Source organism: Cinclus cinclus, chromosome 2, assembly GCF_963662255.1.
Source record: "Cinclus cinclus chromosome 2, bCinCin1.1, whole genome shotgun sequence".
NCBI classification, from domain to species: Eukaryota; Metazoa; Chordata; class Aves; order Passeriformes; family Cinclidae; genus Cinclus; species Cinclus cinclus.
Window position 1 is genome coordinate 93,719,162 of NC_085047.1, and position 16,047 is coordinate 93,735,208.

Sequence of the window (16,047 nt, forward strand, 5' to 3'; positions counted from 1 at the left end):
CCACCTTAGGTAGGAAAGCAGCAGTATAATTGTTACCTCAGTGATCTGTGGGGTCTGATCTACTCAGTGACATTAGGATACCCTTCAGTCATATGAATTTACAGTTTCAGGATGGTAGAGTTTCTGTACTCTCTTGTTCAGCGTAGATACTGTGATAGAATTTTACTGTAATTTAGTGTAGTATCACTGATGCAAAAAAAAAAAAATGATGGAAGTTTGTACTAACTCAAACAGGAGTATTGAAGTAAAAGCTTTATTCGTTAGTCCTTACAAGCACTGGCACCATTAGTTTTCTAAGGCTGTTGTATAAAGAGGAAGACTTTGTACAAAGAAAGTCCAGGAAGACCTGGACTAAAGAAATGGACTGGAACCCCAGAGACCCCCTAGGTCTCTTACTGGGTCTTGGTGGAACAGCTTGCCCTGAGTTCTCTGAGTGTCCATGGGTGGCATGGAGGAGTTAAATCCCAATAATTGTGTAGCCTAAAGCTTCAGAAATGTGGACTTCTTGCACAATACTTAGTTTGGACTATATAACCTGAACTTACTTTGCATTAAAATCAAATGTGAAGGCAGAGTAGAGGGAGAAGTGTTTGCAGTGTGTAAGTCCATGATTCCCTGTTAGAATAAGCAGCCAAGGTGGCAGGTTGCATGCAGAGAGGGACCCAGCAGCTCTCACACATGCAGTCTCTTTTATGTTTCCTTACTCCCCTATTACAAGAAGATGAGCTCAGTTCCAGTAAGAGAAATCTTGAGTCTGCCGGCTTTGGGGTGGTACAGACCTCCACATGCTCAGGAGTTATATTTTCCAGGCCTTGGAACATCCAGTACCTTGACTGGATGTCCAGAAGTTCTGGACAAATAGCCAGTTGTTTTTCTTCTTGGCCTAAGAGTTTAAATCGGGAAAATAAAAATGTTTCCAGGGAAACCTGAATGTATCTTCGCTCAAAGTGACTTGTTATGGTCTCAAGGCTGCTCCTCCAGCTGTTTACCCCTCAGACAGGGCAGCCTGGAAGGCTGAAGACAGCCTTTAGAGAATTGACTATAGTTGCCTTAGAAGCTGCAAGTTTATATGTATTTTATGCCTTTAGGTAACCTCCTTGGCCAGCTGAAGCAGTCATTCCCTTAGTAAGTGATTTACAGGCAAGCTAAAGCCCTTTTACAGTTCCAGAATGGTCTAAGGGGGCCTGAGACCAAGTGAAAATCTGATTTGTAAACCTTAGTTTTAACATTGGTTTGGAATGGAGGAAAGACTATTTTTCTGTGTTGCAGAGTGCTGTGGTTCCAAGTGTGGTGAAATCCCCAGGGGCAGAAGTTCTGAGTGTCGAAAGTATCAGCTGTGTTACACATTACTGATGTGTCACATGTGTTACACATGAGGCATGTTTCTCTGTGGGTGTCAAAATAATAGTTTTTTTTCTTCTCATTTGCACATGTTATACATTCCTTCAGCACTGGAAGACCCTGTTGTATGTACTTAAGTGTCTTCTCCTTCCTTAACTTATCACGCAGCAGGTCATGAGAGCAAGTGCTCAGGGTTCAGTGTGAAATTCTGGTCTGAAGGACTTAACAACTGATTTTGTAGAAGTATGCTTGTGACAGCAGTGCAAATTACCCAGTCAAAGTATGGGTTTATGTAATTTCTTCAACTTTACAGATTTATTTCATATTGCTAATTATTTCAACATTCATTCAGAGACCTGCATTGTGATGTGTTTTTCCTTAAAATACTTTTCAAATGAATTTTGGTTACTTTAGAACTTGGACTTTGTACCTCTACAGCTGACCTAGAAACATATTTCTCCAGCTGTTCTGATGTTTGCTTTGTTTTGCTTTGTTTTCTGGTCTAGTACACTGCTTCAGATTTGGCTCTAACCAAATAAAGATTTCTCAAACCATGATAAAAAATATTTGGAATTAAATAGAGAAGAACATGCCATTTCAGCACCTCAAGGAAAAACGGAGTGTTTGTCTCAGAAAATACTCTTTTACTGAGAAATTTTATTTTTGTGGGAAGATGGAGAGGAGAAGCAGCAGGGTATTTTTTTTCTGTCAGGAATTTTTAATAAATGAATGTTGTTTTGATTTTACTTTCTCTTGCTTTTATCATCTCAGTTAAAGTTTTCTCCCTCCTTCCTTGGCCCTGCTGTTCATACCCATCCATAATGTCCCTTCCCCCTTGTCTCTTCGTTTTAACAAAATCCTGGACAAGGAACTAAAAAATAACATCAACCCAGTGACTCCACAAATTTTCCAGTTCCTCTCATCTTCTGACACTAAAGCACCATGTCTGTTGGTTATCACTCAGTTTCCTCCGTCTGCATGTCATAACTTTTCCTTCGCAAGATGCCTGTTACACTTCCTGGACAAATGAGCTCTCCAAGACTCAGATGTTCTCATGTGGACTGAGTCCTCAGTTGACCTCTAAGTAGCCAACATATTTCTGGGAATCTTTGTCCCGAGAAAACAGGAGAAAAGTTCGTTGTTAATCCCCATCCTGGAATCAAATACTAAATTGCTTGTTAAATGCAAGTTGCAAATTCATCTCTTGCTGTTTTGCTGAAAATCCTAAAGTCTCTGTAGTGTCCCTTTGTGTGTTTTGAGCACTGTTAATTTAATTTTCTTTTTGCTGTCCTTTGAAAATTGCAGTATTTGGAGTTTCTAAAGCAGGTGCCATGTTTTTAGCTGTTTTCCAAACTTGTAAAACTTCTTCTTTTTGCACTTTCACAGTAACATTTTATTCATCCAATATTCCCATAGTTTTTGACAGTATGAAGTATTTCTGCTTGTTCCAAATCAGACCTTGAAAGCACAACTCTGGTTACTTCCTGCATGGAGCAAGTGGCTTTTGATTTGCTTGATTTGCTGTTTCCAGGAATTGACATGCATAAGTTTTTCTCCCCTCTCTCTATGTGTAGATTTGCATCCTTTTTTCAGATAATGTTCCTCTTTGTTTCACTGGGAATCCAAATATAATTGAATATATAAAGGCTGCAATATTGATCTAGAATGTGGATAGGTTTTCTGCCTCTAGATTTATCTGATTTAAATACGTTTGGAGCTGTAGGGAGAGGGACCGGACAGGTGTCCTGTACAGAATTAAAGGAGAATCAAAAGGATGACACATACAAATACAATTTTGTGTTCAGCTTCTTGGGAAGTTCTTGTAACTCAGAGCTCCCCATCTCTGATCTACCCTGAAATTCAAGTCTAAGGGAAAAACCTGGTCTCCAAAACCTGCTGTTGTGAATGGTGTATAAGAAGAGTGGTATTTGCCATTCATACACTAGTTGACCAGTGATATTTATGGTTTTCAGAAATTTAGTTGCTGATTTGGGCTGTTAGATTTTCTATCAGGATTTAGCAGCACCTCTGGAGGAAAGCAGGTAGGTTTTATTAAAGTGACCTTCCTGTTACCAGGAGAATAAATCTGCTATGAAGAGCACTATCCAGAAAAAAGGTTTAACTAATATTTAAAGAGTCCTGTTCTGTTGTGCCACGCTCAGCCCCTGACAATCTATTATTGACCCATAAATATTTCTTTATTTATAATAATCCTTCTTTTGAGTACCAACATGAACTCTTTGCTGTCACATGTAGATTTTTACCACTTAACAGGTTCCTCGAGAATGGAAATTGGATATGTGAGTTATTTGAAGAAGGAGCTTCAGTTGTGTAGTTGCTAATTAGTTTTTTTTCTTCCACAGGGAGAAAGGGGCTTGCCTGGACTACAGGGTGTGATTGGGTTTCCTGGAATGCAAGGACCTGAAGGTCCCCCTGGGCCACCAGGGCTTAAGGTAAGAACTTTAAGCTTTAGAATTCAAAACAATCAGATTTCCCTAAGTGTTGTTCCAAGAAAAGATAAAGCTTTCTCTTTTACTTTTCAGGGTGATACTGGAGAACCAGGACTGCCAGGAACAAAGGGAACAAGAGTGAGTTCTGTCAACTTTCTTGCAATTCTGATGTCCTTGAGTATGGCTGCCTTCAAGTGCAAGAGGAAGTCTCTGTGTTAATGAATGACATCCCCTTGAGCTGCACAATAATTTCAAAATTTTCACTTTTACCTTTGAAGTTCTTGCTGCACTGGGCAGCCAGTACCTTTAGTAATTTGCTTTGCTACCTGATACTTATCACTGTGTCAACAGTATTGGTTTTAATATACCTCTGATATCTTCATGACAATATCTTCATGACATACAAAAAGGCTTTTTTCCAACTTCAGAATGAACCAACCTTATTTCCTCTAGGAAAATTCTCCTTTGTATTTGCCATCTACCCTTGAAGCACTCCAGCAGAGAAGCTGACACAGTCATGAGCACATATGTGCTAAAAATGATACAGAGCAAATTAAAGCTGGGGAGAAAGATTTCTTAACTTTGCCAGAAGAGGCTCTGAATATCTGTGATCATCCTGTTGTCATTTCTGTTAAATGGGGCACTTATATAGCACTTCTTTTAGCATATTATATTGGCCAGGGCTGTGCCTGTTGAGGTTTTGTGAGGTGCCAAGCTCTTTCTGAGAATTTTCACATTTCCTAATGCCATGATGAAAGAGTAATTGGCCAGTAATGATGCATACATTTCCAGCTATAGCCTCTTGCTCACAGTTTCTCAAAATGCCATCTCACTTTTGTTCTTCATTTGCCTGCAGTTGCTGCAGCAAATAGAATTTACTGATGGAAATGCAGTTTATGAGGTGTTACAGAGAGGGTACTCTGCTAGATCAAGATATCTGTGTTTCAATCCATGATGTTTGTGTTGACCTGGGGTATCCTGAGTGTTAATGTAAATTGGCACCTCCTGGAAAATGTATTTGTTTGCTGCAGAGTAAGTAAAATATTTTTTAGCAATTATAAAGTTTTGAAAGAGGCAGAAACACTATCTGAGCTCAGGATTCCCATACATTTCTGCTGCTTCATAGTACATGTTTTAGGAAATGCTGCATGGATAAGTAAGATGATAGGATGAAAATGATGTGCCAACTTAAATGCCTGATTCATTAAACTGAAAAGCTGTTCAATGAGAAAGAATCATCTCAGACTGGTAGGATTTTTGATAATAAGAATGAATTGATGCACTGATGAGTATGAAAGACAGAGAAGCATCTTTATGGTGTGTTAACATTATCTTCTGCTGTGAAGAGATGCCTACAGTAAATTTCATTTTAGGAACAATGTTTGTGAGAAGGGAACACCTGTGCATTCCCTTTACCTCTACATGAGGCTCTGATCTAGTTCCTACTGTTAAAAAAATTAACGAAATATAAAAGGTTGCTTTCAGTTATTCATTACTAATGTGATATATTTGAGAGGTTTTAAAGATCAAAGCTATTTTGTCAAGCAAGTTTAAATGCTACTGATTTTTACTATCAGCATTGGAGATGCAAATTGAGCTGCAGCTTGTCCTTGCTGTTTTGTGGATTTGTCATTTCAGTTTGTGTTTTTCTCAATTGCAGGGCCCCCCAGGAGTATCAGGCTTTCCAGGAAACCCAGGCCTTCCTGTATGTATGAAGTATTTATGTTTTGACAAGGAACATCAAACTTTTAGTTGTGACATGTGATCTGGATTATTCCAAATATTGCTAATTTCTTTACTGTCTCTTCATGAAGGGCATTCCTGGACAAGATGGCCCTCCTGGTCCACCTGGTATTCCAGGATGTAATGGCACAAAGGTGAGATTTACTGATGTTTATAACAGCATCTCTGTGTTGAAATAAAAACATCCTTCATGCATATGTTCCCTGAACAAAACCAATTTCTCTGTTCCCCTTAGGGTGAAAGAGGTCCAGTAGGTCCCCCAGGTTTACCAGGACTGACTGGAAGTATAGTAAGTAGATTCTTTCCTGCTTGAGTCACATTTTTCAGGCTGACTCTTGAAATGCAAATATAACTATAGGAAATTATATTGAGTTTAAGATATAATGTATATACAACACTGAGGAGCAATAACAACAAATATGTTCTTTTTTTTTCACAGGGACCTCCAGGACCTCCTGGAATGAAGGTACACTTTACTTTAAGTGTATTTATATCCTGCTTCTAACAATAAGAATTTGTGTGATCTCTACACCCTTTAAGACTGGCAGCAGTCTTTACTTAAGGACTGAAATTTGTATTGCCTTGTTTCACTTTGTACTCTGCTTTGCAACCCCACTAAAAGAAGACAGTGGGGTGACCTCCCCACTTAATAACAATTGAACTTACGTGTTGTTCCATGCAGGTCTTAAAAGGGTAAGTGTTATATGGATTACAACAGAAAAGAAGTAGTATATACCATTAATAATGTATAAACACTATGGTGGCCACTCAATTGTTTATAAAGATTTAGATAGGTTTTATGATTCAAACATTTGGTTTTATATTGGCATTTGATTTATCTAAAAAGTTTCACATGGATAATGCTAGTGGAAGAAAGTCCTATACCACATTATATGAGAATCATCCAACATATACTAGACAGTTTTAATAAAGAAAAAAATCAGACTAACTAGGTATCTGAATGCATTTTGTGAACGGGAGAAGGAAGCATTGAATGACATCTGAGAGCCTTTTGTCTTTAAAATGAACAGATATTATCTGAAACTGTAAGCTAAATATAAGTCTAAAAGTAATCTCAAATTCGTAATGACATGACAACCCAAGTTATTAAAATGTCCATTTCTCTTACTGTCGCATGGAAAGAGCTGACTCATTTCTAGAAATACTGAAGTACTCAGATGTTTCTTCCCTAGGCATGTATGCACAGGTACAGAATTGAAATAAAATCACTTACAATATTGTAACTTTGTACAAAAACACAGGCAATATGGGATTTTTACTCTCAAAAGAAGGGACACAAAGAAAAGGATGGTGATCAGAATAGTTTTCTAAAGTAAGACTAAGTGTATTCCTTTCCTGAGAAAAAGGAACACCATAAATGGCCTTTATGTCAAAATTAGGTGTAAGCATGAAGATCTCAGTGGGGGAAAGAGATTGTGAGGCTACCACTTCTCTGAGCAGCCAGGTCAGATGCTCCAGTTGTGTGGTGACGCTGTAGTAGTAATTGATTTCATGGAAAAATCATTGCAATTGCATTACCCATTACAATACAGGAAGTGAGGTATGAAGATAATTTTGGTATTGGAATCTCTTCAGGCAGGTTTAGAGTACATTTGGCAATTAAGGTCTTAACTTTTAATATCTCTATGTTTCAGCTGAATTAAAAGAAAAGTTGATTTTTAAAAGTCAGCTTTCCAAATGATTCCAAAGTATGCATAGCTACAACTTTCCTCTCCTGGTAGGTTTGAATGTATTTGAATTCGTGCTCAAGATTTACTCCTTTTCTTTTCTTGTTGTAGGGAGATCCAGGTGAAGTGATTGGTCTTGTAACTCCTGGTGTGCTAAAAGGTGAAAAAGGGTTTCCTGGCCAACCTGGACTGCCTGTAAGTCTAAATGATGTTTGAATAGCAGTGAGTTTCAATTAAAATTAAATCAGTATAATGAAATTACTGTATAAGTATCACTTTCTTATGACGCCATTTGAATTTTTCATAGGGTCCACCTGGAGCTTCAGGGTTTCAGGGACCAATGGGGCCACAAGGTCCTCCAGGAGAGCCAGTAAGTTTTCTTTCATGGTGATTTGCACTTCACTTACAGATCTTTATTGAAGAAGAAGGTCTAGAAGGTGTGTGTAGCAAGTCTTGTTTGGGATTTGGGAAAGACAACATGTGGTTCCAGACTTCATGTTCAGCCTTCTGAACTCTACCATGGCAGAAGTTACTGGGCAACACAGGTTTTCAGTAGCAGCTGCTCCTACAGTCCTCTTCTCTTCTTGCACTCTTGGAAGGTCTTTTAGTGGGGGAGAGACTGTAACTGTTAGTCCTCTTTTCCTCTCTTCCCCAGTTTAATTTATAAAAGATAAACCGTGTACCAAGCATCCAGATCAAAATCTAAATGTTTGCTGAGGTTATTCTTATGGGTAGCAGCACTGAGTGTTATCGTGGAAGCACATTATCATCTATCTATTATTATAATAATTAATGGGATATCTCAGATTCTCTTTGTTGCTATTTTTTTATTCTAAGTTGCAAATTATGCACATCAAGGGCAAAATGAAATTGCTGGATTTAATGAAAAGATCTGCCTTTTTTCTGTTTCCATATAATGAAGCATTATTCCACTTAGTGCACTCTATACATGTGCATGCTAAAATGTATTGTCTTGTAGGGTCCCCCAGGGCCACCAGGACTTCCAGGCGAGAAGGTAAGACTCTTTAATACAAATATTAAGTCCATATGTTTATTTATTTTGCATATCTGATCCTCAAAACTCTGGAAACTAGTGGTCTTAAAGGTGTGGGGTTTTTTTATACTTTGGGATCTATTTCTGTGTCTTAATGAACATCATAATGACAGATTTTTACCACTTCCTTTTTTCACATTTGTCTAGCCCTGTTATCTCACTTGATCAAATCAGTATTAATTACAGTATTCTATGGTTGTTTGAATTAATTAAAAAATGTCAACATTTTCACTAAAGTGTTGGGTAAAAGAGCGTATTGACAATAAAATTATCTGGTGAATTTAAATCTTTTTTTTTACAACTTGCTGTGACACAGGACTTAAAAAACAGGGAAGTTAGGACATGATGATTTCTTTGTTCCACACTTGCATTTAAAAGACATATTCTGTCTTTTATATTTTCCCTTAGCATTAGATGAGTACATATTACCTTCATATTTTTATTTATATGCATTTATGCACTGCAGAAAAAAAATTGACTAGGTATATGTAATTTACATTTTCAGGGCTACATGGGCTTGGGCTTTCAGGGTCCCAAAGGTGAAAAGGTAAGTCTCTTGTAAACTTCTAGAGAACAACTGTCAGAAATATCCTTGGTATTTTGTTTTGAGTAAAGAAAATTCTTGAAATCAATCAATGGAGAAAATCAATGCTGTAATTTTTAGAAGACTTGAGTAAATCTGTAACTTACTAAATGAAATGAGCTGCTACAGACCTTTCTAATGGTGATGTTGTACCTGACATTAATTTAGGTCACCATCCTGTTTTCCTGCTGTGCCTGGAAAGCTACTTTAATTTGCAGTAGGCAGATCTGGAAACATTTATTCTGAATGCTAGCACTCACCATGAGATTTTTTAAAAATCAATTTAGCTCTAAGGGATGAAATTTAATGTGCTGTTCAGAATGATTTGAGTTAATTGTTGTAGGACTATAGGGCCTGTCTGCCTTATTTTGGTTTGGTAATGCACACATTTAAAGCAGATCTCTCAGTTGTCTCCCCTTTTATTGTGTTTTGACACAACCAGGAAGAGGTTTCAGAGCACACAGAGTGGTTTACTTTTGAATGAATCTAAGCCAACAGATGTGCTCCATGATCCCATTTATTCTCTTAATTAGCATCAAATGGGAGGTAATACATGTGAGCTTTAATCTCTTACCTCTCACACTGAGAGGTCTAGGCTAAAGTGCCTTGTGTTTCTGGGAGCCAAGAACTGCGTGCATTCAAGGGCTATTCAGTAAATTCATAATGTGTCCGAGCAGTTCTCCAGAATCTTTTTGTGAGTGTCATTGACGGAGGGCTTTTGGGATATAAGTAAATTATATTACTTACGAAGGCTTTTTTTAAAACCATCACCTTATTAATAGGTTTTGAGTCAATATTCCTAATGGATAGAATTTTTTGCAACATGACATGTTGTTGAAATTAATTTGTTCTCATGAAATTTATTGAAAAATACTGGAGATTATGACATAGAAGTGTGTGGAGATTTCCTGGACTCATCGGGTTTGTCTTTAGCAAAAGATAAATAGTATTACTGTGCATTACTGCTTGACAGAAATTTATGGAGTCTTTTCAGAGGTGTTTTACTGTTAAAGATAGAGCTTTTGCACTACAGAAGGAGATGAGGCTCTGACCCTGCAATGGACACATGCATGCTAAAAAGTCGTCCACAGGTACCCTAAGTTGGCCTTTAGGGACTTCTAAAAAGCTTTTGGAGCATTGCAAACTTCGGGTTTTACGTTTTCCTTTAGTCATTGAATTTCTGTACCTGACCACTTTCCTCTTAATTTGCTTCCTCCTGAAGGAGGCACTGTAAAACTTTGGTACTATTGCTGTAATTATTCAGATGTGTTTGTGGTATATGGTATTAATCAATCTTCATCTTTATTTTTAGATATAAATCTCCACCTATATTTTTAAATAGATATATTTTTAAAAGCTAGTAGTAGTTCTCTTTAATGTTACTGGTCTTAGCCATATTTGATCTCAGCATCATTCTGCTTTCAATGGACAATTCTGGATTTACTACTGACAGGGTGAACAAGGGGTAAGGGGCCCTCCAGGACCCCCAGGACCAGCACCTCATATGAAAGAAAAAGGGAGTGAAATCATAAAGGGAGAAAAGGTGAGATGTTAAATTATTAAACTTTTCATTAAAGTATAATCATAGGAATTAGCAAATTAAAGTGAAACAGGAAAAATACAAAGTCACCAAGAGCAAATTTTTCAAAAATTTTTACCTGTTTTTACCTCATGGATAAATTTTAATTTTCATTCTATAAGTCTCTCTAAAAATATGTGATAGATCAATAATTGCATAACTAAGGTAAGCAGCAGATGACTTTCCAAGGAAGGAGAATTGATAAGGATATTGTAAAATTATTCTGAAAGTTTAAGTAACATATTCTCAACTTTTCATATGCAAATTCGTGAAATGTTAGTGCTAATGATTTTTTCAGTTACTGAATTAAGCAGATGAAGCAATATATACTAAATGTAAAATAAACTAGCTTAATGGATTCACATTTGACATTTGTCGAAATTCTTCCACATCATACTATTAGGCATAATTCTTGAAATTGAGAGCTAGATTAAATGTACTTTTGCTGAAATGAAGAATTATTTACAACCTAAATGAATAATGGTTAAGTTTTTATTTACTAATTTACATTGTTTTAATAATTTCATTAGGGTGATCCAGGTGAAAAGGGCGAACAGGGAATCCCAGTGAGTACTGAGTTACTTCTTTACTACTATAAAAATTGCAAAGACTCTGATAATGGCACTGAATATCTTTACACATGTTAGATAAAAGAAAATTTACTTTGGCAGTATTTTTAATCTGATGAATATTTATTTTCCAGGGATTGCCAGGTTCAGGTTTCAAAGGAGACAAGGGTGAACCTGGGAAGCCTGGTCCACGTGTAAGTATACCCAATTTTATCAATACCATAATTGCAGTTATTGTATTGTTTCCATTAGCTAATTAAACTTCATAACCATTAGTTAAACAGCAATTTTTTTGTTTTAAACAAGCAAGTTTTGCTGTAGGACAGGTGTACAGTCAAGGTAGTAGTAACATGCAGTAATGTTAGTAAGTAAAATTTCAGATAATTAACAGTAGCTTGCAGTGCTGAAGGTGAAGGCAAAACTCCCATTAATTCAAATTGAAGAAAAGATTAAATCATTCCAGAATGGAAGAATAAAAGCACAAAAAAAAAAAAATTGCTCTGTACAAGTGACTTTAGCTAAGTGGAACATGTTGAATTTATTTCAAATACTCTTCATGTGCAATCAACAACATAAGCCTGCTTAGCCTGAAGGTAAAGTTTCATACAAAGACACTGAATGGAACAAAAGATTGAGGTGACTGAAATACTTTTGTTTGCTGGTGTCTAGCCTGGCTGTAGATGCCTGAGGCTGTAAAGTCTGTTACATTTGTCTAATATGACCTAAATCATAGTCTCATTCATAGAACTTCTCCATGAGTCATGCTGTATCTTTCATAGCTGAGCAGGTAGCGAAATTGTACTTTTTTCTACATCCAAATGTATCTAAAGCATTCTAAGTAATTCTAAGTTTTTCAAGGTGTGGGTCTTCATAAACTTTTAGGCCCAGCTCATCTACAGGCATTTGATTTTAATTCATTCTGAAAAAGGGAAAATCTCCCTTTCTACTGTGCTTTGATCTCAGATGTTCTATTAACTTTTCAGTGAAGTTATGGGATTATCTTTTCTATCATAAATGTATTTTTACTCTTATTGTATATGAGGCCTTGAAGCTGGAGGAATGGAGATACCTTGGCTTGGAACTTTTTGAGGAAACCAGAACATGTGAATTTATCAAAAGTAGTTTTCAGTTTCTGCAGAGTTCCCTGAAACAAAGTTTCTAAGTTATTTTATATATAGTTGTTCAGGAAATCATAGCTACTTCTGAAATTAAGCTAAGCCTTGAAAGATGAACAGATGTTGAAATCTGATATTCTAGTTTGATGAAAATAAACCATATTATTAATTCTAATCACAGTCTATATTTGAAGACGCTATTGACTTTGCAAATCATAGTTTTAATCAATCATTAAAAATTACTTTTCACCCTTCATTATAAGAGACCATACCTGCATACCTCAGTGGTGGTGGTGGATCATGTTTGTTCTGTCATTTTGATGTTTTGATTGCTTTGTTTAAGACAAAATTTTTGGACTTAAACTGATGGGATTATGTTTTAGATTGAATTACATGCACTGTTACTTTGTGCATTATGTATCTGCATTCCCTTGGGTTTATGGGACAAATTCATATTGCTTATGCTACACATACAATCTAAGCACTGGGACATCAAATGGAAGGCAGCCTCCAATGGATTAGGCTACAAGCTGAAGTCCCAGTCTTTTTATGCTACAGAGGAAGAGGAAGGGAAAATGCTGGAAAGTAGGTTTGTCCATCTTAAGAATTTATTATGTATTTGTTGACTAATTCAAGGGAATCTTATCCCCTCTGTAGGTTAACACAATGGTCTAATAGTTGTAATTTTAATCTGGAGGAGGGAATTTTGACTTCTAGTGTATCACCTGCCTTATGATTTGAATTTCAGTGTGAATTTACCACTATATTGCCACACAATCTGATACAGGGGCACTCTCCAAGCCTTCTGGTGAAACTGAGCCACTGAATATCTATGCATAAATGTCTTTTGAAGCTGACGAGTGTATATATAGAAAGGGATTGTTGTGAAAGAAAAAGATGGATCTGGTTCCAGTTTCCTGTGCTGCAGATATATTTTGTCTTAAAGACTCTGTAGCAGGGAAATCTATGTTGTTTCTGAATCTGGGAATGGATTTGCAGGATTTTATTTAATTTGGCATCTTGGAGGGTGTTGGGTAATACAAGCACTAGACATATTCACCATTTGTGCCCTCAGCTCTGTTAGCTGCATTAGTGCACTTTGATTAATGCACTGCAATAGTGACAATTTTGTTCCAGTATTCCACCCATTGTGTTTAGAAATTGTATGTATGTGGTTGTCTGTTAAAGCAGAGTGGAACTTGTTGTTTTACAGGGAAAGCCTGGAAAAGATGGTGAACCAGGACTGAAAGGAGAACCTGTATGTATTTTACTCAATTTCCACTACTGTTTCTTACATTCAAAACAAAGAACAACTGTCTGTATTATAGATAGTTGATATCTTCTAGCCTTCTGAATTGTTTATTTGAAGTTGTTGCTTTCAGTAAATTTGTGACTTCTAAAATTCTTAAACTTTGCTGCTGCCACAGCTAAGATCCACCTATATTTGTCTCTTCTGGTTTCACTGTCTTCTACACACAGGGTTTGCCTGGAGGGTTTGGGGTTCCAGGACGACCTGGGGAGCCTGGCACAAAGGTGAGTAGTAGCATTTTGTTTCCCTTCACTCATAATAAGTTAATAGCTTTTGTAGTGTGTTCACTGATTGCATTAAAGCAATGAATGCACATAAAGCAATATTAATTGAATGTTGCTAAGCTGTATGTCATCATTCACAGACTAGGAGAAGTCAAAATGAAGGTAGTGTAGGTATCCCCAGTTTAGATCTCTTATCTGTGTTGATTAATGCAGGCTTTATTTTCACCATCTCTTTGTCCAGCCAGCATAGGTACAAGTATACTTCCCCAAAACCTCCAGTTTCTCTTCAAATAATGCAAACCAGTATGGGCTTGCCAGCTAATTAGTACTGCTGCATATTACAGCATTCCAGGTACTTACCATGTGGATGTTGTTTGAGTCTTATTGAAGTGTTCATTCACTGAGGAACTTTGATTTTGTTGGCAAAAAAATCAGATCTGGATTTAAAACATAAATTCTGTTTTGATTTAGGGTGACAAAGGGGAGCGAGGTTATCCAGGACCTCCAGGAAGAGTAAGTAAAATAAATTTGTATTTAGTTTTAAATTTAAAATGAAAGTGAATTTAGTGAAAGTCAAAGTCCTCAGACAATTAAGGAAAAGAGATGCTATGTATAGTCTGACCTTGTTCTCTTCAGTCATGTCCATATTTTTCCTTAATGGAAGCAATAGTTGGGTGCAGTTCTTTAAAGTATGTTTGAAATTTGGGAAAGGAACCCTCAAAGGATTTGAATTTCAAGTGGTTTGGACTATGAATATTATAAGCATTGCTAATCACTACACAGTATTTAAAAGCCAGTTCAGAAGAGTCAATCTGTCAGTTTCACAGTTGTGGTTTAACCCCAGCTGAGAACTAAGCACCAGACAGCTGCTCACTCACTCAACATGGGATGGGAAGGAGAATTGGAAAAAAGTGAAATTCATGAGATAAGAACAATTTATTAATAAAAAAAAGTTAGTAGTAGCAGTAGTAGTAGTAATAATCATGAAGAAAAGGGAGATAATGAGAGAGAGGAATAAAACCTGAGGAAGACAAGTGATGCCCAGTGCAATTGCTCACCACTTGCTGAACGATGTCCAGTGAGCCCCTGAGCAGAAATTGGTCCTTATACACAAGAAGAAACCAGGGGAGCAATTTATAATTTTTTTAACACTTCAAATCCAAAATGGAGTTAGTCAGGAACAAATAGATGATTGGTGGTTCTGCTTCCCAATTATGGGAACAAATTACCAATCTGCTAATTGTATTCTGGAAAATAATTCCTGAATATTTTATTGTAAATATTAGCATCATATATATTGAGCTCAGATCGATGTTAGCAAAATGGGCCAGGGCATAATATTTTAAAATAAAAGTAATACAAACCTAATGGATCAGTGCTTAGACCATGTTAAGGTTTTCTGGCATCATTCATTTTTAAGGAAGATGCTGTAAAAGCTCTCCACTTAATCCTGTAATTGATATGAAGGCATTTGGGTAGAATAAGAAATATTTATTTTCTCTGGTAATTCCTCAGCAGCTACAAGCCTCTCACTTGCTGAAGTTGCAGGTATAATCAAAACTGCTGAAAATTGTCAATAAAACTAAAATGGCCTCTGTACCATCAGATGAATGTTGGGGAGGTATGATGTCTCAGTTTTATGTTTCTGGTCTTTGTGCTGTGATTTAGATGATAGATGCTGGACCAGTAGATACCTTTGGTGAAAAAGGAGACCCTGGAGTTTCAGGTTTGCCTGGACTGAAAGGTCAAAAAGGTGAAAAAGGTATGTATGTATGTATGTTGTCTTGTCTTTTTAATTGAATTATACTTTTAGTTTCCTTGCTAAAGGAAATTAAAACTGTACTTTCTGTGCTCAGGAGCTCTATATGACCATGTGATGTTCCAGTTATTTAATTGCTTTCAGGTTATATGTTGTAGTAGCTTGTAGGACATTTCCGGTTCTCAGCATAACTTTCAGTTATAGATGAAAAATGATAAACTGGGATCAGGTTTTATAGCAGTTAAATAATTCAGTGAGATTATATAAGAAGTATGGAAATCAACATGAACGTAAGGAGGGTAATTAATGCAGAGAATCTTGAGACTCTTTTGTATAAGTCAGTAGGTAATTCTTTTATTGTAAGATTGGCTTGCATATTTTAAAAAAAGTCTTCAGGAAACAGAGAAAATCAAGCATTTCCCTTGCCATTTCCCCTCTTACAGACCTCTTACAGTGAAAAATCACTGGGAAGTTGGCACACAGCAGGACCTTTTCTCTCAATGTATTTCTTGAAGATACATATAGATTATTTAACTTCAAATTTGATTCAGAATATGCATGAATGTGAATTTCAGTTATATCTCCTAAAAGTTCACTTTCACTGGCATTGCAGAATTCATTGCCTAATTGAAA

General features: G+C 36.6%; 1 protein-coding gene across 1 annotated transcript in view; it reads left to right on the forward strand.

Annotated features, from left to right (window-relative positions):
* Positions 1 to 16,047, forward strand: part of COL4A1 (collagen type IV alpha 1 chain) — a 67,467-nt gene that overhangs the window by 14,186 nt on the left and 37,234 nt on the right. Inside the window, exons 3-19 of the mRNA XM_062514963.1 lie at positions 3,705 to 3,794; positions 3,885 to 3,929; positions 5,452 to 5,496; positions 5,606 to 5,668; positions 5,770 to 5,823; positions 5,974 to 6,000; positions 7,334 to 7,417; positions 7,530 to 7,592; positions 8,202 to 8,237; positions 8,782 to 8,823; positions 10,313 to 10,402; positions 10,969 to 11,004; positions 11,142 to 11,201; positions 13,336 to 13,380; positions 13,602 to 13,655; positions 14,127 to 14,168; positions 15,324 to 15,417. Coding sequence (XP_062370947.1) covers positions 3,705 to 3,794; positions 3,885 to 3,929; positions 5,452 to 5,496; positions 5,606 to 5,668; positions 5,770 to 5,823; positions 5,974 to 6,000; positions 7,334 to 7,417; positions 7,530 to 7,592; positions 8,202 to 8,237; positions 8,782 to 8,823; positions 10,313 to 10,402; positions 10,969 to 11,004; positions 11,142 to 11,201; positions 13,336 to 13,380; positions 13,602 to 13,655; positions 14,127 to 14,168; positions 15,324 to 15,417 — 970 coding nt within the window. The remainder of the gene's footprint in view (positions 1 to 3,704; positions 3,795 to 3,884; positions 3,930 to 5,451; positions 5,497 to 5,605; positions 5,669 to 5,769; positions 5,824 to 5,973; positions 6,001 to 7,333; positions 7,418 to 7,529; positions 7,593 to 8,201; positions 8,238 to 8,781; positions 8,824 to 10,312; positions 10,403 to 10,968; positions 11,005 to 11,141; positions 11,202 to 13,335; positions 13,381 to 13,601; positions 13,656 to 14,126; positions 14,169 to 15,323; positions 15,418 to 16,047) is intronic.